The sequence below is a fragment of the Myotis lucifugus genome, unplaced genomic scaffold (assembly GCF_000147115.1).
Source record: "Myotis lucifugus unplaced genomic scaffold, Myoluc2.0 scaffold_4, whole genome shotgun sequence".
NCBI classification, from domain to species: Eukaryota; Metazoa; Chordata; class Mammalia; order Chiroptera; family Vespertilionidae; genus Myotis; species Myotis lucifugus.
Genome location: NW_005871052.1, coordinates 11,570,834 through 11,595,592, shown reverse-complemented (window position 1 = coordinate 11,595,592; position 24,759 = coordinate 11,570,834). Strand labels below are relative to the sequence as shown.

The 24,759-nt window shown below is 37.9% G+C and overlaps 1 protein-coding gene across 1 annotated transcript in view; it reads right to left on the bottom strand.

The window, feature by feature from the left end:
• Positions 1–24,759, bottom strand: part of HDAC8 (histone deacetylase 8) — a 385,856-nt gene that overhangs the window by 208,147 nt on the left and 152,950 nt on the right. Inside the window, exons 7-8 of the mRNA XM_006082861.3 lie at positions 9,146–9,318; positions 6,031–6,125 (exon numbers count right to left, since the gene is read on the bottom strand). Coding sequence (XP_006082923.1) covers positions 6,031–6,125; positions 9,146–9,318 — 268 coding nt within the window. The remainder of the gene's footprint in view (positions 1–6,030; positions 6,126–9,145; positions 9,319–24,759) is intronic.

The window sequence follows — 24,759 nt, the reverse complement described above, 5'->3', positions numbered from 1 at the left end:
TAATCTCTGGACAGAATGGAGTGAGGGACGAAAGAGATTAGAAGACTTGCTTTCTCAAAAGAGACGCAACAAACTATGTTTAAAGCAGCTGAAAAAGATGAAACTGAAGTATTAGTGAGGGCTCTGACTAATGGAAGGAAGACATTTACTTCAAAGACATAGGGTGAAATTATAAGTAAGACACAAAAATGATTAAAATTATCTTTATATTAGAGGCCCAGTGCACAAAATTCATACACGGGTAGGGTCCCTAGTGGCTGCCGGCTGCCGGCCTGGGCCTCCCTTCCCCGGCTGCTAGTTGCCGGCCGGGGCCTTTCTTAGTTCCTTGCCACCCCCTGGTGGTCAGCGCATGTCATAGTGAGCGATTGAACTCCTGGTCAGTCGAACTCCTGAGGGGACACTTTGCATATTAGGTTTTTATATATATACTAGAGGCCCGGTGCAGGAATTCATGCATGGGTGGGGTACCTCGGCCTGGCGGGCAATCAGGGCAGATAGGGGCTGTTCAGGCCCATTCAGCTGGGGGGGGGGGGGGAGAGACCACGAGAGGTTGGCTGGCCATGGGAGATTGGCTGTGGGAGCACAAAACGCTCCTGCATTGAGCGTCTGCCCCCTGGTGGTCAGTGTGAGTCATAGCTACCAGTTGGTCACCCGGTTGTCCGGTCGTAACAGTTGCTTAGGCTTTTATATATATAGATAGATATGTCATTAATTTACATTCTAGTATCTTATGAACAAGACATTTTCATAGTTCCAAAATAGTTTGCTATTTAAGTGGTGGCATCATTTTCAGACCATTCATTAATAGTTCAAGGGAAACAGAATATTTTAAATGTGAACATGATGAGCTTATCAAAACCCCAAAATTGTTAGAGCTTTTCAAATTAGAAATGAAAAGTCACTGAAGCATATTATGCATAAGTTATTACATTGCATGGGCTGGAGAAATGCACAAATAGCTTAGCGACCAATAAAGATTTCGACAGTTGACATTGCTCAATGACTACTGGAAGGAAAGTTAGTAAAATAACTCAGTACTGTCTCTTTTCAATTTAATTTTTTTTATTGCTTAAAGTATTACAAAGAGTATTACATATGTCTCCTTTTTCCCCCCCCTAGACATTCCCCCGGCCTCCCCTACCCCCCAGTGTCTTGTGTCCATTGGTTATGCTTATATACATGCATACAAGTCCTTCATTTGATCTCTTACCTGCCCCCCCCCAGGTACTGTCTGTTTACAATGGGAAAGTAACTTGCTTATTTAAACCTTTAGCTCTAAACATGAAGACTTAGTTGTTATTTCATTTGCAGAATTATACTTTCACTTTACAAACAAAGGCTACGAATGGCTGGACTTGCTGTTTTACTTGTAGTCTTGTACTATCAGCATTAAGTAATCTTTGAAGAAGACCTTTTTCATGTGAATGGTTGGCAACAAACACAAGTAGTACTAAAATATTGAAAATGCTGAATAACTTGTTTGAATCTCATGGTTTATCCTGGAGCAAGTTGGTTTATATTTACATGGAGGTGCAAAAGCAATGGTGGGTAAAACTGCTGGCACCATGGTACAAGTTAAGGCAGTAGCACCAAAGTACACCAGCAGTTATTTTATTCTTTACTGTTATGTACTCACAGTAAAAAACTCCAATTTTATTTAAGAATGTCCTTGGGGAAGCACTGAAAATTATTAACTCTTGATCCTGGATTTAATATTGTATGACAAAATAGGAGGTATGCAGAAGTTGCTTCTGTTATAAACTGTATTACTGTGGTTGTCTTGAGGAATAGCACACCTGTGATTAAGCTATGGCTTAAGTAGCCACTTTTACTGGAACACCATTTTTGCTTAAAAGAACAACTGATGGAAAAACTATTATTAAATACTTGGGTCCTTGGCAGATTATTTTCTCAAAAATGAAGTAACCTGATCACTTTAGAATAAAGATTGACATTATTTGTTGCCAAGATAATATTCATGTACTTTAGTGAAATTTAAAATTTTGAAAAACATTCTGTCACTATAAGCTTGACAGCTTCCCAGAACTTAAGCTTTGTCCCAATGAGATCAGTGGTGATACCAGTTAATGTGATTTTCTTTCAGTATTGCATCAAATGTTTCAACATTTGTAATATTTGCATAACGTAGTGGACCAATATTTTCCAAAAAAATCAATATATATGTTGGGTCATATATTGATTCAAAGTACAAGATGAGTGAATTTTAATGTAAAAGAATATAAAAAATTCGTTAATATGGTTTAAAATTCCACCAGCATTAACTGGTATCACCACTGATCTCACTGGAACAAAGCTTAAGTTTTGGGAAGCTGTCAAGCGTACAGTGGTGGAATGACTAAGAAACTACCAAATGTAGAATTTTTGTGTAGTATCAATGTAGAATATCCATAATTATCGGAAAAGGTTATTAAAATACTCCAACCTTTTCCAACTACATATCCATGTGAGGGTGAATTTTTTTTCATGTACTTTAACAAAAACAACATCAAAACACGCTGAATGTAGAAACAGGTATGAGAACTCAACTGTCATCTATGAGCCAGATATTACAGATGTGCACAAATGTATAGCACTGTTATTTTTCTCATGAAATTAATTTTTGTCTTAGAAAATAGAGGGTTTTTTGTTGTTTTTTACCACAACATGTTATTTGTGCTAATGTGTACTGGATTTATTATTCTTATTTTAAATAAGTTAATAAACATTTTAAAATTAAAAATGCAAGATAGTAACAATATATCATGAAATTTATAACATATGCAAAAGTCAAATATCTGACTACAATAGCACAAAGGAAGAAAAGTGGGAAAATGGAAGAACATTATCATTAAGGGTGCTGTATTATACATGAAGTACTAGTAGTGTAATAATATTTTAAGGTAGACTAGGATAAGTTAAAAATGCACACTGTAAGCCCCAGAGCAACCACAATAAAGAGAAAAGTTATAGCTAATAAGCAAATAAATAAGATAAATGAAATCCTTAAAATATTTATTTAATTCAAAAGAGGGCAGAAAAATAGAAAGGAACACAGATCAAATGGTACAAATAGAAAACGAATAGGAAATGAATTTAAACCTAAACATATAAATAATTTACTTAAAGGTGAATTTTCTAGGTACTCCAACAAAAAGGCTAAGATTTCAAAATGGATAAAAAAATCAGGAACCAACCATATGCTGTCTATAAGAAAAACAATTTAAATATGAAGCTACAAATAGGTTAAAAGTAAAAGGACAGAAAAATATATACTCCACAAATAATAATCATAAGAAAACAGGTGTGAAAATATTAAAATCAAACAAAGAAGACTTCATTACAAGGAATATTACCAGAGATAAAGAGGTATATTTCATATTAATAAAGGGTACATTTATCAAGAACATCTGACAACCCTAAATATGTACATCTATGAGAGAGAAACATCAACATCGATTGGATACCTCTTGCATACCCCTCACACCAGGGATCCAGCCTGTAACCCGGGCATGCAACCTAACAAAACCAGGCATGAGTCCTGACCGGGACTTGAACCGTGACTTCCTGACACTGGCCAGGCTATCTTGTCAGTCTTTGTATCTCTGCATCTAGGTCTGAATAGGGCCAGGCAAGTCGTAGGGGCCCAAGGAATATTTGTTAAATGAAGATGAAACATTTAATAAACAAATGTGAAGAAAGAGGTGAAAGGGTTTTGGTATATTTAGGTAAGGGATTATTAAAGGCATAGGACTTGAAGCTGGACCTAGGAAGATAGCAGAGAGGTGGGGTAAAGGCATTTAGAAGAGGAGGAAGATTATTATCCAAGGAGACAGAACAAAAGCCCAAGACTGAGAGTGAAGACAGTGAGGGAGTCAGCCAGACTGTGGTTGCCTGCTACACTGTCTTGACCTTGTCAGTGACTATATTTCTCAATAATATTTTCAGCTCTTGGAGGGCAGGGTATTTTGTACACTCCTCTGTATCCTGTTTATATTTGAAGCACATCTCCATAGCCATTGTTCCTACTGTCTTGTGGTTCTTATTCTGCTCTGCAATATAATTATTTTTGTTATCTACACATTCCTCTAGCACTTATACTGCCCACCTTCCCTGATGCTTCAGGTAGGGGTTTTGGAGTCTGCATTTTTCAACAATGGGTACTCAGTAAATATTTTTTTTTATCTACCATTTGTTTATCTGATTATAGAGGGCCACAAGCATATTTGTGTGCAACTGTGTATTGTGGCACAAAACTTATTTATGCCTTCACACTGTAGAGTCTATGTTTGGCAATTTTCATGAAAATATTATCTTATTAAACTTGGAAGACTATCATTTCAATTGTTTTCTTTGTTCCTTCTTGGATGACTCACATCTCTAATACCAGAAGGATATTATAGAAGGGATTCAAAAAAGATTTGGGCAAATTTATGAATCACAAAGTCATAAATGTCTGATTATAAGAAGTTGTTAGAAGCATACAAAGGGGAAGGAGAAAATTTAGACGTCAAATGTGCCTATTATGTTCCAAGAACTGTGTTAGGCACTTGGCATACATTAGATCTCATTTAATCTGGCAGAATATGTCAGTATAAAGACAGGGCATGTCTATCTATAAGGCCAAACTTACACCTATTGAGGCACATTGCTTTTCCAGGTACCAGAGGCAGTATTCATCTTTATTAAAATGTTATCAACCTTTTAAGACAGATGACTCTATGGATTTACATTGTTTCCTAGGAACAGAACACATTCTTAATTCAGGCTTCTATATGCTTAAAACTATTTTTTGACAAAACTTGATCAGTTTTTAAAGTCTCAGTGCTTTAAGTTATAATGCAATATGAGATATTCCCACAGCAATAACAATGATTACATTTGTTTGCTTACCTTTATATTTCATAAAGCTTCCAAGTACTGAATAAAGGTAAGTTAAGTCAAGGAAAGAAACTTCTATTAACCCTGACACCAGCAAATTGTCTCAAATTATAGCTTGCCTTCTATTTGTATTCTAGACATACTGAGTTTTTTTTTCTGAGATACATATTATACCTCATCTCTGGTTAGAAGAAAATTGTAAGAAAATTAGTTTGTTTCTAATTTTTTAAAAAATAATACCAACTTTCAAAAACATAATGCTCCCAAGTGCACAGCTTCTGTTTCTGGGAGGAATCAAAACATTATAATCAAAGTACCATCTTTACACCTTGGGAATTGGCTTGAGAAAGTGGATTTATTATTATAAAGTTATTATTATAAAGTCACACAGTCTAAGGCCTGCAGCTACACATCCTGATCTGTGATAACATGCTTCCTGCCAGGTATGGATGTAGGTGGGAAGAGAAGGGATACACCTTTGGGTAAAGGATTGTCAGCACACTCACAGGTTCCAGATAGCTTTCTATTAACCTGTTTTGGGAAAACTAGAGCAGGCATTTTGCTATGGAAAATGTAAAGCTCAACTCATGATTAAAGAAAATGGTGAGGATTTAAATGACATGGTTCACATTTTGAATGGTCCTACCCCAACCTCTGTGTGCCACTAATCACTGGAAAAGCACCAACCCTGTCTTTGTGATGATCTGTATTTCTTAAATTTTATATTAGCCAAAGAAAATTGAGAAATTAGGACTACCACCAAAGAACATAGGTGCGACATACTGCCTATGGGACTTTTTAAAGATAGATGAGATCCAAGCTTAGAAAACTGCCACTTCTTTTTTGAGGTTGGGGATGAAAATATACCCATATTCCAAAGAGTTCTTTGTGTGAACAGGTGACCCCTTCCCACAGTCTCTGTAATTAATTGAGAAATTAAAGTTGGTTGGCCTTTGAGGTCTCTTGTAAAAAAGGCAGAAGGTCTTGGATATTTTGGAACAAGAGTCCACTATTCTGCCAAGACAGTATGTTATTGTTATTAGAGTGTCTCTCAACAAAACAGTATTGAGTAGTGAGGACGTGATTTTGATTAGGTGGAATGACTCAGCTCTTCCCCTTAAAGAAGAGAGGACTTGTCAGAGCCTTACTTACCTCATGATCTGGGATCTCAGAGGATAGTGTTTTCCCTAGGATGACCCCGGTCAAGTATGTCCAGCATCGAGCCGTGTTGGCAAGGTTATAGCCTCCTGTCTCCATCAAGAATTGTGAAGTTAGGAAAGAATAGTCACAAAACAGCAGGAGAGGGAAGAGGGTAAGGAAGGAGAGAAAAATGTTTTAATAAAATGGCTAAAAAGACAATTTCAACTTGCAGAATTTCACCCAAACATACCCTTATATTTTTAAACCACCTGGTAGTCAGACTTCAGTAGACCAGTCAGACCATGCACAGTGTGGAACTGGGAAGTTCAAGGCCTACGAAGATTAAAAAGGTTCTAGTTTTAGAACAAATATGCACCTGGGGACTCTAAGCTCCTCAATTCCATCAAGAGTAATCTGCAAGAATGAGATATCTGGAACCTAGATCTCTTGAGATGACCTACCCAACATGAAGGTTTCTGTGATGAATTTTGCAACAATTCTATAAAATGACTGCTGGATGTGGTTTGCATGTTAAATCTATTGGCAGATGTAGCTCTAGATACATCCTGGGAAGAGAAAAGGAAAATGCTAACAGAAACAAACTTCCTTATTTTATTATCAGCATTCTTTTTTTCCACAAAATGCAGGCCTAGTAGCAGAGATCAAAGAGAATAAGCTGAGAAAGGGACTGTTGATTGACACTCTGACCCATCTTGTCAGGTCCTGTCAATCACCCAGAAGCCATATCTACAGGCTAACAATCAGAGTATTTTTGTTCTGAATAGATGTGTTCTGCCATGCAAGCATTAGAATACTGGCCTTTAGCTAAATTCCAAAAGTGTAAGGATAAAAAAGAATGATTTCCTAACCTCAATGCAGCCTGAGGGAAATTGAATTTAGTATATTTTAGGTAGGGTAACCATAAAATTTATCATCCAAAATGATACAATTTTAAGGGTAAAGTGGGACACTATTAACAATTACACTGGGGCCCAGTGGTTGAGCATCGACCTATGAACCAGAAGGTCACAGGTTCAATTCCTGGTCAGGGCACATTCCCAAGTTGCGGACTCGTTCCCCAGTGTGGAACTTACAGGAGGCAGCTGATCAATGATTCTCTCTCATCATTGATGTTTCTATCTCTCTCTCCCTCTCCCTTCCTCTCTGAAATCAATAAAAATATATTAAAAAAATAATTACACTGGGATAACATGTATAAATTGAGACATATGGGCATCCATTCCTTAAGTCTTTTTACTCCTTGAAAGGTCAGGGATACTGGGGCTTTTAGAATGTGTCTTTTGGCCTCAATAAGGTCCACTGAAGCTTGAGGCTATGGCCACCTCCCCTAACTGTTTATGCATTATTGGTGGTTGAAAATTTGAGTGAAATAGTATAGGTATTACTTTAAACACTCCTGATGTGAAAAATCTAAATTTCTAAGGTTGACTTATTGGGAATGATTATTTGATTTCAAAAAAGAATCACTATAGGTTTTAAGTAATAGTTCTCTCTAGTGTACATGCAATATGATTTCTAAAAATTCCACTTATGCACAGGCATTTCAGGAATACACATTTTCAAAAGCCAAAACTTTGGACTGAGGAAGCTAAGAGGCCTTAAAAATGCTAAGTATAGGTTGAAGCCTCAAACAAAAGTTGAATTTGCACAGATATGTGTTGTGGAAAGGTCTTTTGTTTTCTTTTCCTGTAACTATACTTCTATCATAATAATCATTCTTTGTGCTGGTAAAGAAAGTTATATGCCACACAGCAGTTATCAATGTTATTTTTTCCCTGAGTTGAAGTTAATACATTTCTTTCTGGCTCTTTATAAGAGGTTGTCTCTGTAAGCACCTTTAATTTTGATCCCTCTAGAGTTCGAGGCTGCCAAAGGACCAGGCTTGTGTATTTGTATTGAATGCTCATTCATAAGGCCTTCCCATGGTTTCTTCTAACTTTGTTTTTTACAACAGGCTGACAGAACCACAAACTATAAGCTGTTCCATAATACATACATTTTAAGCTCAATCTAACTTGACCATGTTATTTTAACACATTGATGCATTCACCCAATAAAATAAAGACTCTGCCAGATAGATCGAAGATTCTAAGCAAGGCATCTTCAAAGGTAGTTGAGGTTGTGATAGGTGCCTTTCGCAAATGTGTAAATGTTTCTATTGAACAAACTCAGCTTCTGTTGGTTAAGTAATACAAAACATCAGTACACAGAGGGCAAGAATGTCCAATAGACTCTTTAGATCTCTCAATTTTACTTTATTGTACAAATCCATATTTTTTTTTAGGATGTTGTGGGGCAGAAGTCATTCCTGATTTCAGCTTAGGTTTAATGAATTCATGTGTTCACTACATATATATGAGTAGGGTTAGAATTTTAGTGGTATGTTTCTATAAGATTATTATTAGAACTGGGAATCAAAACTACACTGAAAGAAGATGGATCAAAATCCACTGTTAGCATTCTCTATCCTATATAATAAAAGCCTAACATGCTAAGTGTCCGGCCATCCGGTCGGCCATTCAACCAATGAAAGCATAATATGCTAATGATATGCTAAGGCCATTCAACTGCTCACTATGACATTCACTGACCACCAGATGCTCCAACCTGTAGGTTAGCTTGCTGCTGGGGTCTGGCTGATCAGGACTGAGCAAGATGGGCCAGACATGCCCTGAGGCCCTCCTGTGGTCCCTCCCTGGCTGGCCAACCTCCCACATCTCTCCCCGGCCTCCATTCTGCACCGATGGGGTCCCTCAGCCTGGCCTGCGCCCTCTCGCAATCCGGGCTGAGGGACCCCTCCCCCGCAAGTGCATGATTTTCATGCACCGGGCCTCTAGTTCTTAATAAGATCTGGTGTCACTATTAATGTTTTGAACATTTTGTATCGGAGTGCCAAGGAGTCAATGCATACACCAAACTGAGGAGAAGTGTATCAATACTTCCTTATGCTGTACTATGAAGGTAGGAGAATTCAATGAATCAGGCTTCTGGACCACAGGCAGGTTGATATTATCTAATCTAAGAAAGTCAAGTTTTCCTCAGTGTCAATAAATAAAATATGGAGGAAGGTCAACAAATTCTCCTGGTGACCTTCCTTTGTACTCACCTCCTCCCAAAATGAGTGTTGCCAATTGCCACTGAAGGATGTACTTAAGACACCTGCCAATTCCCACTGGAGTCATGTTAAAGGAGCACATGGGATCCCCAGCTATTGTATCAGCTCCCAGCTGTAAGACCACCGCTTTGGGATTAAAGGCCATATATACCTCCTTTAGTACACTGTAGAAAAGAGAAAGAATATAAAATGTCAGAAAATGATAGGTTAGTTTGCTCTAGAGGTGGTGATGATGGTGGATCCAGTAGGAGGTATAGTTGAGTCAGGAAATATTGAAGGAAAAAAATACAACTTGTCAAACTCATCACACTTTCCATCTAAAAAGGATGAATCAGAAAAATTCTATCCAACTCCACCCTCACTAAGTACCGAATTTGTCCTGAGTTTTAGAACTCAGACTTCCTTGAAACTTTCAAATTAATTTAACTTCAACAGTCATAGTACACAGTGTACACAATTACTTCATTTTACAATCTGGGAAAATAAGACATATATATTGACTGGTTATTAAGGATTATTTCTCATAATTAAGATTGTCAACATACTTTGAGTTTATCACCTAGTTATCACTGGGGGCTGGTGAAAGAATTACATGCTTTGAAAGTATAAACATTATCAGCTTACTTTTTATTATGCTAAAGAACTTCTGGGTTATGAAATTCAGCCCTCCCCAATTCCTTTGTAAACCAGAGCATTACAGGGAAGGGAACTGCAACAACTGATCCAAAACTATAAATCTGAAAGCAGCCTAAAGAACAAATTGTAGTGGGTAGAAATTAGCATAATTTTCAGTAGAATCATTCAATGTTATCAAATCAACCTAACAACTTTTTTCAAGTTAGAAAAGGAAGTTGTCAATGTTACAGATGACCTTAGTCAGGTTTCCAGTATTCTCATTAATTGAACACTGACGATGTCCAGAATACATTCCTAGGAGTTATAAGGTCCCTGCTCTCAAGGGGCTTACAATCTAGTTCCCAGACAAAACATATACCAGTACTCAAGGGCCTGAGTAACTCACAGAGACATATAAACATGTGCAAATTAACATACTTTAGAGTTGAGAAAAAGCAGAGTAAAAAAGTGATTAAAAATGCTGGGGTTAATACCCCTTCATAGTCAACATGTCAAATTATACCAGTGCAGCAAAAACAGAAAAATCCCAGATCCTTCTGAAACTGCAAAAAGAATTCAGGGATATAAAATGCTGATCTCTCAAATTCATATGTAACAAGGGGATTGAAACTATTGAGAAGTGCTCAGCTGCAGAATCTCATTCTTTGACCCAAATGACTGTTTTGTTTTGATTTCTCATCTATGCAGACAAATATTGAGTGATTGTGGAGATTATAAGAATATTATAAAACTTATGACATATGATACTCAATATAGGAATACTCAGGCCTACCCTCTCTTTCATGTGCTTATCTCTTGGGTGCAGAGGGATGATAAGCCACCTGAATAGTGAGCCAACATTTATTGAGCATCCACATGTACACAGCACCTTACTAGTTGCTGCTGTGAGACAGAGTGGAAGGAATGATTTCTTTTCTAAAAAAGGTTTACAGGTAATGTAGAGGAATGGGAGGCAAGAAAGACTAAGGTTTTCTCATTCATTCTTTCCCTCAGTTTGGACATTAACTGAGCACCCTCTGTGTGTCCAGCATAAATCTGTACCAGATGTTGCAGGAACAAAGATGAATGTGGCACAGTTTTTATCTTCATGTGGCTCAGAACAGAGGGAAGAGTCAGACTATGTCAATAAATAATTAAAATACAATGATGAATGAAGTAGCAGAAATGGCATAGAGGAGAGAGTAATCGACTTACAGATGATGTTAGAAAAGACTCTACAGGGGTCCCTCTTGACTTAAGTCTCAAAAGATCAGAAAACTATGATGAGCCACATATAAAAATGGCTAAAATGAAAAATAGTAATAACATCACTGCTGGTGAGGATGTAGGAAAAACAATATCACACATATATTGTGGGTGAGAAAGTAAAATGATATAGCCACTCTGGAAAAATATTTTGGCAATTTCCATCAAAACTAAAAATAGACTTACCATACGATTTAGCAATTGATTCTTGCACATTTATTCAAGAGAAATTAAGACATTTTCATATAGGAACTTGCACATAAATGAACATAGCAGCTTTATTTGTAACAATCCAAACTTGAAACAACTCAGATAAAATACAACAAGTGATTAGTTAAACTGTGGTACATCCATATCATTAGAAGATTGCTCATCAATAAAAAGAAAGAAACTACAAATACATGTAAAAGAACTTGGATGGGTCTCAAGGGAATTATGCTGGGTGAACAAGGTCAATCCCCAAATACATATTGCACGATTCCACTTATATACCATTAGCGGTTGCCAGAGGTGAAGGATAGGTATAGTTGCATGAAAGAATCTTGTGGTGATGGTATAGTTCTGTATTTTGATTGTGGAAGGAGTTGTGGCTATGCAAAGCCACATAGAACTACACACACACACACACACACACACACACACACACACACACTAGTACATGTATAACTGGTGAAAAGTGAATAAGCTCTATGCATTGTACCAATGTCAACTTCTTGATTGTACTATAATTGTGCAAGATGTCAACATTGAAGGAGGGTTGAGGAAGGGTGCACAGGACTTCCCTGTACATTTCTTTGCAACCTCCTGTGAATCTATGATTATTTAGAAATAAAAGTAAATAAAAGATTAAACTGTCTTGACTCCATTGTATGCTCTTGCCTCCTTTGTCAAATATTAATTGAGCACAGTGGTTTGGGTCAATTTCTGGGTTCTCTATTCTATTCCATTGATCTATATGTCTGTTCTTGTGTCACATCAGGCCATTTTGAGAACAGTGCCTTTGTAATACAGCTTGATACCTGGTATTCAGATCCCTCCTACTTTGTTCTTTTCTTAGGATTGCTGTGGCTATTCAGGGCCTTTTTTTATTCCAGATGAATTTTTGGAGCGTTTGTTCTAGGTCTGTGAAATATGCCGTTGGTATTTTAATGGGGAGTGCATTGAATCTATAGATTGCTTTGGATAGTATGGACATTTTAATGATGTTGATTCTACCAATCTATGAACACTGTATGTTCTTCCATCTGTTTATGTCTTCCTCTATCTCTTTTTTCAGTGTCCTGTAGTTTTCCGAGTACAGATCTTTTACCTCCTTAGTTAAGTTTATTCCTAGGTATCTTAATTTTTTTGGTGCAATGATAAATGGGATTGTTTTTTTAATCTCTCTTTCTGTAAGTTCACTATTGGTGTATAAAAATGCCATAGATTTCTAGATGTTAATTTTGTATCCTGCTACATTGCTGAATTCATTTATTAAGACTAATAATTTCGATGGAGTCTTTAGAGTTTTCTATGTACAGTATCAAGCCATCTGAGAATGACAGTTTTACGTCTTCTTTCCCAATTTGGATACCTTTTATTTCTTTTTCTTGTCTAATTGCACTATGTTGAACAGGAGTGGTCAAAGTGGTCATCCCTGTCTTTTTCCTGTTCTTAGGTGAAATGGTTTTAGTTTTTGCACACTGAGCATGATGTTGGCTGTAGGTTTGTCACATAAGACTTTTATTATGTTGAGGTATGATCCCTCTATTCCAAATTTGCTGAGGGTTTTTATCAAGAAAGGGTGTTGGATTTTGTCAAATGCTTTTTATGCATCAATTGATATGACTATGTGATTTTTATCTCTCAATTTGTTTATGTGATGTATCATGTTTATTGATTTATGGATATTGTACCATCCTTGCATCCCTGGGATAAATCCTACTTGGTCATGGTGTATCATCTTTCTGATGTAATGCTGGATCTGATTTGCTAGAATTTTGTTGGACAGATACATGCAAAAAAAAATGAAACTAGACCACCAACTTACACCATTCACAAAAATAAACTCAAAATGGATAAAGGACTTAAACGTAAGACGGGAAACCATAAAAATCTTAGAGGAATCAACAGGCAGCAAAATCTTAGACATATGCCAAAGCAATATCTTCACTGATACAGCTCCTAGGACCTAGGGCAATGGAAACTAAAGAGAAAATAAACAAATGGGACTACATCAAAATAAAAAGCTTCTGCACAGCAAAGGAAACCATCAACAAAACAAGAAAACCCATGGCATGGGAGAACATACTTGCCAATGTTATCTCCGATAAGGGTTTAATCTCCAACATTTACAGGGAACTCATACAACTTAACAAAAGGAAGATAAACAACCCAATAAAAAAATGGGCAATGGACTTAAATGGATACTTTTCTAAAGAGGACATAAGGATGGCCAAGAAACATATGAAAACATGCTCACAGTCACTAATCATCCGAGAGATGCAAATCAAAACGACAATGAGGTACCATCTCACACCTGTCAGAATGGCTATCATCAAATCCACAAATGACAAGTGCTGGCGAGGATGTGAAAAAAAAGGAACCCTCGTGCACTGCTGGTGGGAATGCAGACTGGTGCAGCCACTGTGTAGAACAGTATGGAGTTTCCTCAAAAAATAAAAATGGAACTCCCATTTGACCCAGTGATCCCACTTGTAGGAATATATCCCAAGAAACTAGAAACACCAATCAGAAAGGATATATGCATCCTTATGTTCATAGCAGCACAATTTACAATAGCTAAGATTTGGAAACAGCCTAAATGCCCATCAGCAGATGAATGGATTAGAAAACTGTGGTACATCTACACAATGAAATACTATGCTGCTATAAAAAGGAAGGAACTCCTACATTTGTAACATCATGGATGGACCTGGAGAGCATTATGCTAAGCGAAATAAGTCAGATAAAGATAAATATCACATGATCTCACTCATTTGTGGAATATAATGAACACATGAACTGATGAACGAAAACAGATCTAGAGACAGAGAAGCATCGATCAGATGCTCAAACTTCAGAGGGAAGGTACGGGAGGGTGGGGGTAAGGGGGAGAGTTCAACAAAAGGACTTGTATGCAGGCATATAAGCATAACCAATGGACACATACACCAGGGGGGTGAGGGCATGAGCGGTATGGGGGGGTGGGGGCAATGGCGGGATAAGGACACATATGTAATACCTTAATCAATAAAGAAAAAAAGATTAGGATGGGTAGAGAAAAGGGTAATTAGAAGATTTAAAAAAAGTAAAATATTTTGTATACAGTATAAATATTAAAGCAATTGGAAATGAGGACAACTATAGAGGGCTATATGGTGGACACAAATTCAAGACTGCAAGTTTTCATTTGGTGTGACAGTCAAATGGGAGCCACTGGAAAAGTAGAAGTACTGATGTTGCTGAAAAAGAATGATTAGAAAATTTGATTTTTGCTATTGCATGTAAGTCCAAATATAGAGAAAGTCTGGAGACAAAGGGATTAGCAAAAAGGGTATTCAAGTATTCTAGGCACAAGAGCAACAGGAAGCAAGATAAGAAAAATTTGGAAAATCCTTAGAGGGATTGGTGACAGATTGGGTCGGGGGAGAGTGTCAAAGGAGAAAACACACTGTGTGTACTCATTCTGAATTCACAGGAAGAGAAAAGAGAACTTGAAATATTCCTTTTCCTATGGCTAGTTCCAAATCTAATATTCTTGTCATCAATCAATCTCTCCTTTTTTGAGGTCAATGTCACTTTCTTACACTACTCAAATATGAAATTTCATATATATTAGAGGCCTGGTGCATGAAATTCGTGCACGGGGTGGGGGGTCCCTTCAGCCCAGCTTGCACCCTCTCCAATCTGGGACCCCTTGGGGGATGTCCGACTGCCGATTTAGGCTGGATCCTGGGATTGGACTTAAACCAGCAGTTGGACATCCCTCTCACAATCCAGGACCACTGGCTCCTAACTGCTCACCTGCCTGCCTGCCTGATCACACCCTCCCTGCCCACCCTGCCAGCCTGATCACCCCTAACCGCCTCTGCCTGCCAGCCTGATCACCCCTAACTGCCCTCCCCGCTGGCCTGGTCACCCCTAACTGCCCCCTGCTGCCGGCAAGGTCGCCCCCAACTGCCCCCTCCCTGCCAGCCTGGTCACTCCTAACTGCCCCCGCCCTGCCAGCCTGGTCACCACTTACTGCCCCTCCTGTCGGCCTGGTCTCCCCCAACTGCCCTCCTTCTGGCCTAATCGCTCCCAACTGCTCCCCCTGTCAGCCTGGTCGCCCCTAACTGCCCCCACCTGCTGGCCTGGTCACCTCCAACTGCCCCCCTGCTGGCCTAGTCACCCCTCATGGACCCCCCCCCCCCGCTGGCCTGGTTGCCCCATGCAACCTGCTGTTCAGTCATTTGGTCGTCCCTCACTAACCCCCCTGCCAGCCTGGTCGCCCCATGCAGCTTGCTTGTTCTGTCTTTTGGTCGTCCCTCACTAACCCCCCTGCTGGCCTGGTTGTAGGAAGCCATCTTGTGAGGGTGTGAGGGTTAATTTGCATATTGCCTCTTTATTATATAGGATATGTAAACATGTACATATATATATGTATATATGTACAAATAATGGAATAATATTTAGCCATAAAAAGGAATGAAGTAGTGATACATGCTACAACATGGATGAACTGTTACCTTTTCAACTTTTCAGAAGGAACTGCTACTTGATACTACTCGAAAATCTGCAGTTGTCCATCAATGGCTACAGCTCAATTAAGAAATACATTTTTAAAAAACTTTATTGATGTTCATATACCAAACAATTCCCCCTTTTAAAGTGTACAATTCAACAACTTTTAGTATATAGAGTTGTGCAACCATCATCACAATAAATTTTAAAACATTTTCATCATACCCAAAAGAAATCTTATAACCATTAGAACCTACTAACCATTGCCACCATTCTTTTATTTGCCAGCCCCTGGCAACCACTAATCTATTTTCTATGGATTTGTCTAATCTAACTTTTATATAAATGTGGCCTTTTCTGACTTGCTTCTTCCATTTATCATATTTTCAAGATTCGTCCATGTTGTAGCATGTATCACTACTTCATTCCTTTTTATGGCTGAATATTATTCCATTATTTGTACATACCACATTTTCTTGATCAGCTGATGGACATTTGGGTTGTTTCTATTTTGGAACTCATATGAAAAATGCTGCTATGGACATTTGTGTACAAGTTTTTGTCTGGATATATACCTATGAGTAGAATTCCTGGGTCACATGGTAACTCTATGGTTAAACTTTTGAGGAATTACCAGACTGTTTTCCACAGCAGTTGTACCATGCTACATTCTCACTGGCAATGTATGAGGGTTCCAATTCTTCCACATCTTTATTTTTTGTTTTTTAAAAATTGTTATTACAGCTATCCTAGGGGATGTAAAGTGGTATCTTACTGTGGTTTTGATTTGCATTTAACTGGTGACTGATGATGTTGATTATCTTTTCATGTTTTTTTTTATCCTTTGTATATCTTTTTAGAGCAATGTCTATGCAAGTGCTTTGCCCATTTTTAAATTGGGTCATTTGTCTTTTTAATATTAAGTTGTATCTATATGTTCTAAATATAAATCCCTTATCAGATATATGATTTGCAAAAAAAAAATTCTCCCATTCCATGGGTTGTCTTTCACTTCCTTGATAGTGTCCTTTGAAGCATAAACATTTTTAAGTTTTATGAAATCCAATTTATCTGTGTGTTTTTTTTAATATTGTTGCTTGTGCTTTTGGCGCCAAATTTAATGTAATGAACATTTACATCTATTTTTTTTTCTAAAAGTTTTATAGTTTTAGCTCTTATATTTACACTATATAGACTTAATTTTTGTATATGGTGTGAGGTAAGGGTCCAAATTCATTCTTTTGCATACTGTTCTCAGTTGTCCCAGAACCATTTGTTGAAAAGACCTTTCTTTCCCAATTTAATTGTATTAGTACCCTTTGTATAAAATAAATTGATTGTACATATTTCTGGATCCTGAACTCTATTCCATTGTTCATGCCAGCAATACATTATCTTTATTACAGTAGCTTTGTTGTAAGTTTTGAAGTTGGGAAGTGAGTCTTACAACCTTCTTCTTTCTTTTCAAGTTTGCTTGGGCTATTTTGGATTGAAGTTCCATATAAATTTTAGTATCAGCTTGTCAATTTCTACAAAGTCACCTATAATTTATAGCCCCATTTTGACTATGCTGAACCTGTCACCTTTACCTTCTCCTCTATTCCCCATCTCTGCTAATGATACCCCATCTTTTCAGTCATCACGTTCAATATTCTGAAACTCTTTCTGATTCCTCCCATTTCCCTGTTCCTCTTCAGTTATAAGTCATGCATCAATGTCTCTCCCATTCTCTCTTCTTCACTCCTATTGCAGTACTCTAACCTAGCCCTTATGACCTCCTTTGTGGATTCCAATAGCTTCCTAATTAATTCCACTGCCTCAAGTCTCTTACCTCTCCAATGCATCACATAGATATTATCATTAGAATAATTTTCCTTAGGAATGGTTATGATCAAGTCATTTCTTTTTTTTTAATATATTTTATTGATTTTCTACAGAGAGGAAGGGAGAGAGACAGAGAGTGAGAAACATCGATGAGAGAGAAACATCGATCAGCCGCCTCCTGCACATCTCCTACTGGGGATGTGCCCGCAACCCAGGTACATGCCCTTGACCGGAATCGAACCTGGGACCCTTGAGTCCGCAGGCTGACGCTCTATCCACTAAGCCAAACCAGTTTCGGCTCAAGTCATTTCTTTACTCAAAAGCCTTCAATGTCACTCCATTTGCTTTCGATTATGCTTAAAATTCTTAGCCTATGATTCAAAGTCTTTTATGATCTGACTCTAGCTTACCTTTTTTATCTTATTATCCAATAACTGCTTAACCCATACTATTCTGTAAGCAAACTGAACTATCCATGGTTTACCTCACTCACCTTGCACTTTTTAAAAAATATCCTCACCCAAGGATATCTTTTTATTGATGAGAGATAAGAGAGAGAGAGAGAAGAGAGAAACATTGATCAACTGTCTCCTGTACAGCGCCCTGACTGGGGAATCGAACCCGAAACCTAGGTATTTACCCTGACCAGGAACAGACCACAACCTTTTGGTGTATGGGACAATGCTCCAACCAACTGAGCCACCCAACCAGGGTGCACTTTCTTATGTATTTCTTTTGCCATGTACTTCTTTGTGTCTGAAAGTCTTCTTTCTACATGTCTACATCATATCTGTTCTTTAAAGGCTAGCTTATGTTCCATCTCTTTCATGAATAAAAATGGTAACAACTAACATTTATTGAGCACTGTATTCAAAACAGCACTGTTTTAGGCACTTTATATGTATCAGCTCACCTGACTCTCATAACAATTTGTAAGTAGGTATTATTAATCCTATTTTATAGGAGAAACAGCAGCACAGGGAGATTAAGAAATCTATACAAGATCACACAGCTATTGACTGGCAGAGCTAGTGCTTGAACTCAGGCAGCCTGGCACCAGAATCATGTTCTGAACCACTATAATATACCTGCTTGTATGACTTTCTGAGATACTATGCATGAGATGTTTATGTCAGCCAATTTACACACATTATTCTTTATAACAGCAGTAGCAGCAACAGTGTTATTATTTTTGAGTGTTTATCTTTCTGAGCAAATTGATATTATTTCCTCATTCTAAAACCTTCAGTGGCTCCCCAAATGCTTATAGAATATAGTACAAATTTTCATAGCTAAGCATGCTACCTCCTGCATGATGTAATTCCCACACACTTTCCAATCTTTTTTTGCAACTTATTCCTCTCATGCACTTCACAGTCCAGCCAAACTAAACCACTGCTCTTCTTTGTACGTAGCTCATTCCCTCCTGGCTTTGATCTTGCTATACCGTCTGTGTAGAACTTCCTTCCCTATACTCTTTGTATATTTAAACTTGACCCAGGTTTTATAAACACATATACATTCACACACTTTGTAAAGATAGAGTAATTAGCTACCCTTTAGAACCTAGATCAAATATTATATCCTCAATTAAGCTTTTTAACAAAGTATTTTCTCCCTTTGAGTGCCCACAGCATTTTATGTTTTATGATTCTTATAAGTTTCCATATTTTATTTTATTCAAATGCATGTGACTAGGAATACAAATGTATATCTCTCTATGTATCTATAATTTTTATATCTCCACTAACTTCCTTGAGGGTAGAATCAAAACTTTATACATAGTAGGCATTCACTAAATAATCATTAAATGAAGAAATGAATAAAATATCACTCCAGATTGCTTTTGGGAAAGTTTCCCTACCATTTTAACAGTTTTCTACACTGCAAATCATTAATTTTAGGTTTTGGCAAAGTATAAAATCTCTTACCCAGAAAGGAGGGGGAGGACAAGCATCTCATTACACTAGATTAGTAACTTCCCTATAAACATGCAAGATATTCATTTGAAATGCAGTTTTCTGGATGAGAAACCTGATCTCTCAGTATTCAGCTGTCTGGTTTTCAGACAAGGCTATGCAAATGAGGAAGAGAGGCTGTGGCAGCTGTTTCTATAGGCATTGCTTTGGGGAAGGCGGTTAGTGCCTGAGGAGGATAAAAGCCAGGGGTGATGACATTAATGATGCTTTTAAATAAAAGGAAAAGCCCAAGGACCAAATTATAGAGTTAGCCCCTTTTCTTTTATTTCATCAGGGTAGACCACGGCTTCTATTGTGTGTCTTGAGATAATTCACTGGTGACACTTTACCTGTAATACCAGGGCAATGGGATGCCAGAGATGGTGTTACAGTCATCCTTAATCAATGATGGTGGTAGGAGGTGGTTACCCAAACTTGTCCCTCTAGCTATTATGTTCAATTTGTAACAATGAAATTGGGGGTCACCACAACATGAGGAACTGTACTAAAGGGTCGCGGCATTAGGAAGGTTGAGAACCACTGCTTTAGAGACTTCATCAACAGAGATGAAAGAAATGAGGAATTCAAAGTTGAAAAACCAAGAAGGATAGGATGTAGAACAGTGATCCCCAACCATAAAATTATTTTTGTTTCTACTTCATAACTGTAATTTTGCTACTGTTATGAATTGTAATGTAAATTTATGATATGCAGGATGTATTTTCATTGTTACAAATTGAACATAATTAAAGCATAGTGATTAATCACAAAAACAATATGTAATTACATATGTGTTTTCCGATGGTCTTAGGTGACCCCTGTGAAAGGGTCGTTCGACCCCCAAAGGGGTCGAGACCCACAGGTTGAGAACCACTGATGTAGAAGAAAATAGAAATATTTGTTACTAATGCTGTGACCTGCCAAGATCATCCTGAGAAAAGTTATTGCCAGCAGCAAAGCCTTTACAATAATATAAATTTTAAACCTATTGCATTGGATCTGACTCAGAGGGAGATTCTGTTAAGGACCCAAAGTATCACTAAATCAGTCCCAAATGGGAGCTCTTCAACTTTTCACAGGTATATTTTCTCTAAATCCTATCATATTTTAATTTAGCACTGCTAACTTAATCTGCAAAAACTCAACCTGAGAGGGGACGCAATGTATGGTAAATGCCTCAGTGATTCCTGAGTGTCTATTACAAATGGTTCAGGGATGCAGGAAATTCAGGGGCAGTTACTGTGTCACTTTGTTTGGGGCCAGGGCTGCCTCTTGGACATATCCAGAAGACATCTTATTTCCTATAAGTTTCTGTTTCTACTTTTAGCATAAACAAGCTGTACTGGTCCCATGAACATCTTTAGTATAAAGAAACAAAAACAAAAACCCCAAAGACACACAAAAATCCCCTCAAACTTCTAAACCCCCAGATCCTCCAAAAGAAACAAACAATCATCACATTTCTTTTGCTGTTTTAATTTTTTTGAGATGTAGTTTCTTAACATTTTACAGGGGCATCTTTTCTCTCATTGCTGAGTCCATTATATGAAAACATATATTCTAATTGGCATCTCTTTCTAACATGCCTTGTAGTAAGTAATTCTACTCATCAATTATATGTCACCTTGACAACAAAAAGGGCTGTATACTATTTTTAGTTTGCTATTACTTATCTCTGTACCTCCTTGAAGTAAACCATTCTCATTTACACAGGGGAAAGTGAGTCATCCAGAATTAAAGGACCTTGCCAGTGGCCCATACTGAATCATCAGAACCGGAATTAGAACACTAATTCTAATTCTAATCCAGTGCTCTTTTCACTAAACCTTACTGGTTTTGGGCTCTTCTCATTCTGAAAGTCCAGAGGCCCTAGCAAGCAGAGTATATATTAATTTGGACAGGACTTAGGGCACCCTGAGAGGCAGGCTGATTTGGAGAAATAAGTTTAAAAAACACACATACCAAAATGAAAGACTTAAAGAATAATTAAAGAATAAAGGCCAGCTTTACTAATAACTCTTTATTTGATTGGGGGCAGGTCATTTCATTGTTCTGAAACCACCAGGACCACTCCCCATAGCACAGATTGCATTCTGCTCTGTGTCACATTATTTGGGCATGTGTCTCACTCATCCCCTTTGTAGCTTTCACAACATGGAGTTCAGGGAAAACACTGAACTTGGGGTCAGATAAAGTTAGATCCAGTGCTTGCATAGCAACGTGGACAAATCACTTCACTTCTCTTAACCTTGGTTTTCTTCTCTAAAACAAGAATATTCTTTCCCTCATCGGTTTATTGTGAGGATTAACTGATATAACATTTGCAAAAGTCTTATTCCAGCACCAGGCACATAACAAACAGTCCCTAATGTTGAATGAATAAATGAATGGCCTTAAGTCAGGTCCTTGGAATGCTATGTTAATTCTTTCAGCCCACTAGGATACTGTTGAGTTCAGCATAGCACACCATAGCTGTGACTTCCTGAATAGTACTCTAATGTTCCCCAAAGGCAGAGAGAAATTTCATAGTGTCACTGCATGGTTATACCTGTTCTGGGAACACAGTAATTCCTTTTCCAGTGCTGCCAATCTATTACCTTTTACCAAACAGAAATTTCACTTTAAGAAGGGGCAGAAACACAAGTGCCTTTCTGTTAGATAGAGGTAGGGAGAATATATTATTAACACTGAAACCTACTTCTCTGATTTCTTAGGGAAAAAATCAGATTGGAAGCCAAACAACTATTTGGCTTTTGCAGACCCTGGATAGTGATGCCTTGGGGGTGGGGGGGAGGGAGAGCTGGAGTCATTCCAAACTGCAGCTACAACATTTGAGTGTATATTTACTTCTGCGTATGCTTTCTGCACTTAGTTTTTACTCTCTAAGCCTTGAAGAAGTTATAATTTACCCAGAGCATAGTTTAATACATACAGGTAGAGATACAGGCCTCTATCTCTGTTTCTCATTCCTTAATCATATTTTCTGCACTCCCTATATACCTGATATGTCCTCTTTTTCAATTCAATTGCTCTGATTTTCAAACTTGGGAAGACAATAATGATTTGTTAACAATAAACATGCCCCTAGCCCAGTGATGGCGAATCTTTTGAGCTCGGCGTGTCAGCATTCGGAAAAACCCTAACTTCACTCTGGTGCCGTGTCACATATAGAAATTTTTTGATATTTGCAACCATAGTAAAACAAAGATTTATATTTTTGATATTTATTTTATATATTTAAATGCCATTTAACAAAGAAAAATCAACCAAAAAAATGAGTTCGCGTGTCACCTCTGACACGCGTGTCATAGGTTCGCCATCACTGCCCTAGCCCTTCCCTCACCCTTACCCAGGAGGGCCTCCCTAAGATTCAAAGCTGAAATCCTGCCATATAGTTAGCACCTGGTGCAGCTCATCAAACTATAATATCCTTTCCCAGATGATTGGAAATCTCTGCAATGCCGTCACACAATAAGGTGTGCAAGAAAGAGTTTGGAGGTTGATTTTCATCATTAACTTGATATTGCATGGTTTTTGTGGGACTTAAAAAGAAATGCATTTTTATTACTTTTAAGTACTGCACATAAGTAACTCCAACTCATCATATTTTAACAGTTATTTTTCTGGGGCAGGATGTATTTTAAACATGCCTACATTAAAGTGTCTGGTGGATCATTTAGGATCAGTGTCCTGTTGCTTGATGAAGTCCAGATCACTTCAATTAAATCCAGATGGGGAAACTGGGTCTCTGGCAATGGTTGCCAGATCTTCTCCATATGAAATCTCTCTGGTCTGTATGCAAATTCAAAACCCCATATCCTGGAAATCCCAAACCAATCAAGTGGCGCTCCGCTTTTTAGTTACTGGACTAAACACAGGGAAGCGATTCATTCTTCCCTGAGGAAATAAGCATTTCTTACATACATCTATCTTGGCACCAAAAGGGCTGGCTAAGCAAATTAATACTGTAAACAGGATTGCACTGGGAAATGTCTGTCTTAAGAGAATAAACTCTTTATGTACTTTGTGCACATCCACTTATATACAAATAATGGATGTGCTAATTACAAATGATTCGTAAAATCCCTTCCTTGAGGTGTTGTTATTCTAGTTTGAATTACTAGTGTGTCCAGTGCTTGAAAGTAATACAAATGCATTTTAAAATATTCCATGATTCAGACTTGCTTACCTCTAATTAGGCCAAGTTAGTGAGGCTTTCCTATATTTAAATAGGATAGATCATTTTCTACTTTTATCATCAATATATTTAACACCTCCCCCATACTTTACTTCCTTTTCAGGATTTTAACACCTGGAGTGGGCATGCACACAGCCCTTCATCTCCAGTTCACTCTTCAGCTGCACTTTTACGGTCTCTAGGCAAATGTGCTGCCTTTAGTGCCTGGCACACATAGACACCCTTTCACTTGTTAACTTGTCAGCTGGTTATTTGATATGTTGGTTTGTTTTTGGAAGAGTCTTTTCTTTGGTCCTTCTTTAAGGACCAATGAGTATGGCTCCAGCAAAACTTAACTTTGGGCCTTTTTGTCAGATGAGGAACACCAGATTTAACTTAATCTTTGTACGGTCCATGTCAACAGGACATAACGAGGCAGCTCATCAGTGCTAGCAGCTGTGGGTGAACGGCAGTGTCAGGAGCAGTTATTCAAAGCTGTAACATGTGAAAGCACAGCCCATAGGGTAGTTTTCTCGAGGCTAAACTGAAGGGACAGAGCAGTCCTACGTTAAAGGGTGCAATTCTCAAAATTTCCATTTATGGGCAAGGTCTTCAAGTTTCTGGATAGTTTCAGAGCATGTTCTAACATCAGAAACTATTAAACTGCTGTGGAAGAATCAGGTCACTTTCTCCAGGGGTCAGGAATCATTCAGCACTAAGAAGAGAGCAGAGAAGGTACACATCACAGTGACAGAACAAACCCACAGAATTTCAGGAGATTGTCTCGACTTCAAATGGAAAAAATCACCTATGAAGACTCTTTGCTGGGGATAGGGGGCTGTTGTGGTGTCAGGGCTACTTGTTACAGGAGTTTAGGAACTTGTCATGAAAGACACTGGCCAAGGGGGAGGGGGGAGAAAAATACATAAGAACTGTCTTTCTAACCACATGGATTTAAAACTCAAAGGATCAGGTAGAAAAACAAAAACATTTTTCTACTGTTCCACTAGCATGGCTCAGTAGCTAATTATCGACCTATGAACCAGGATATCAGGGTTCGA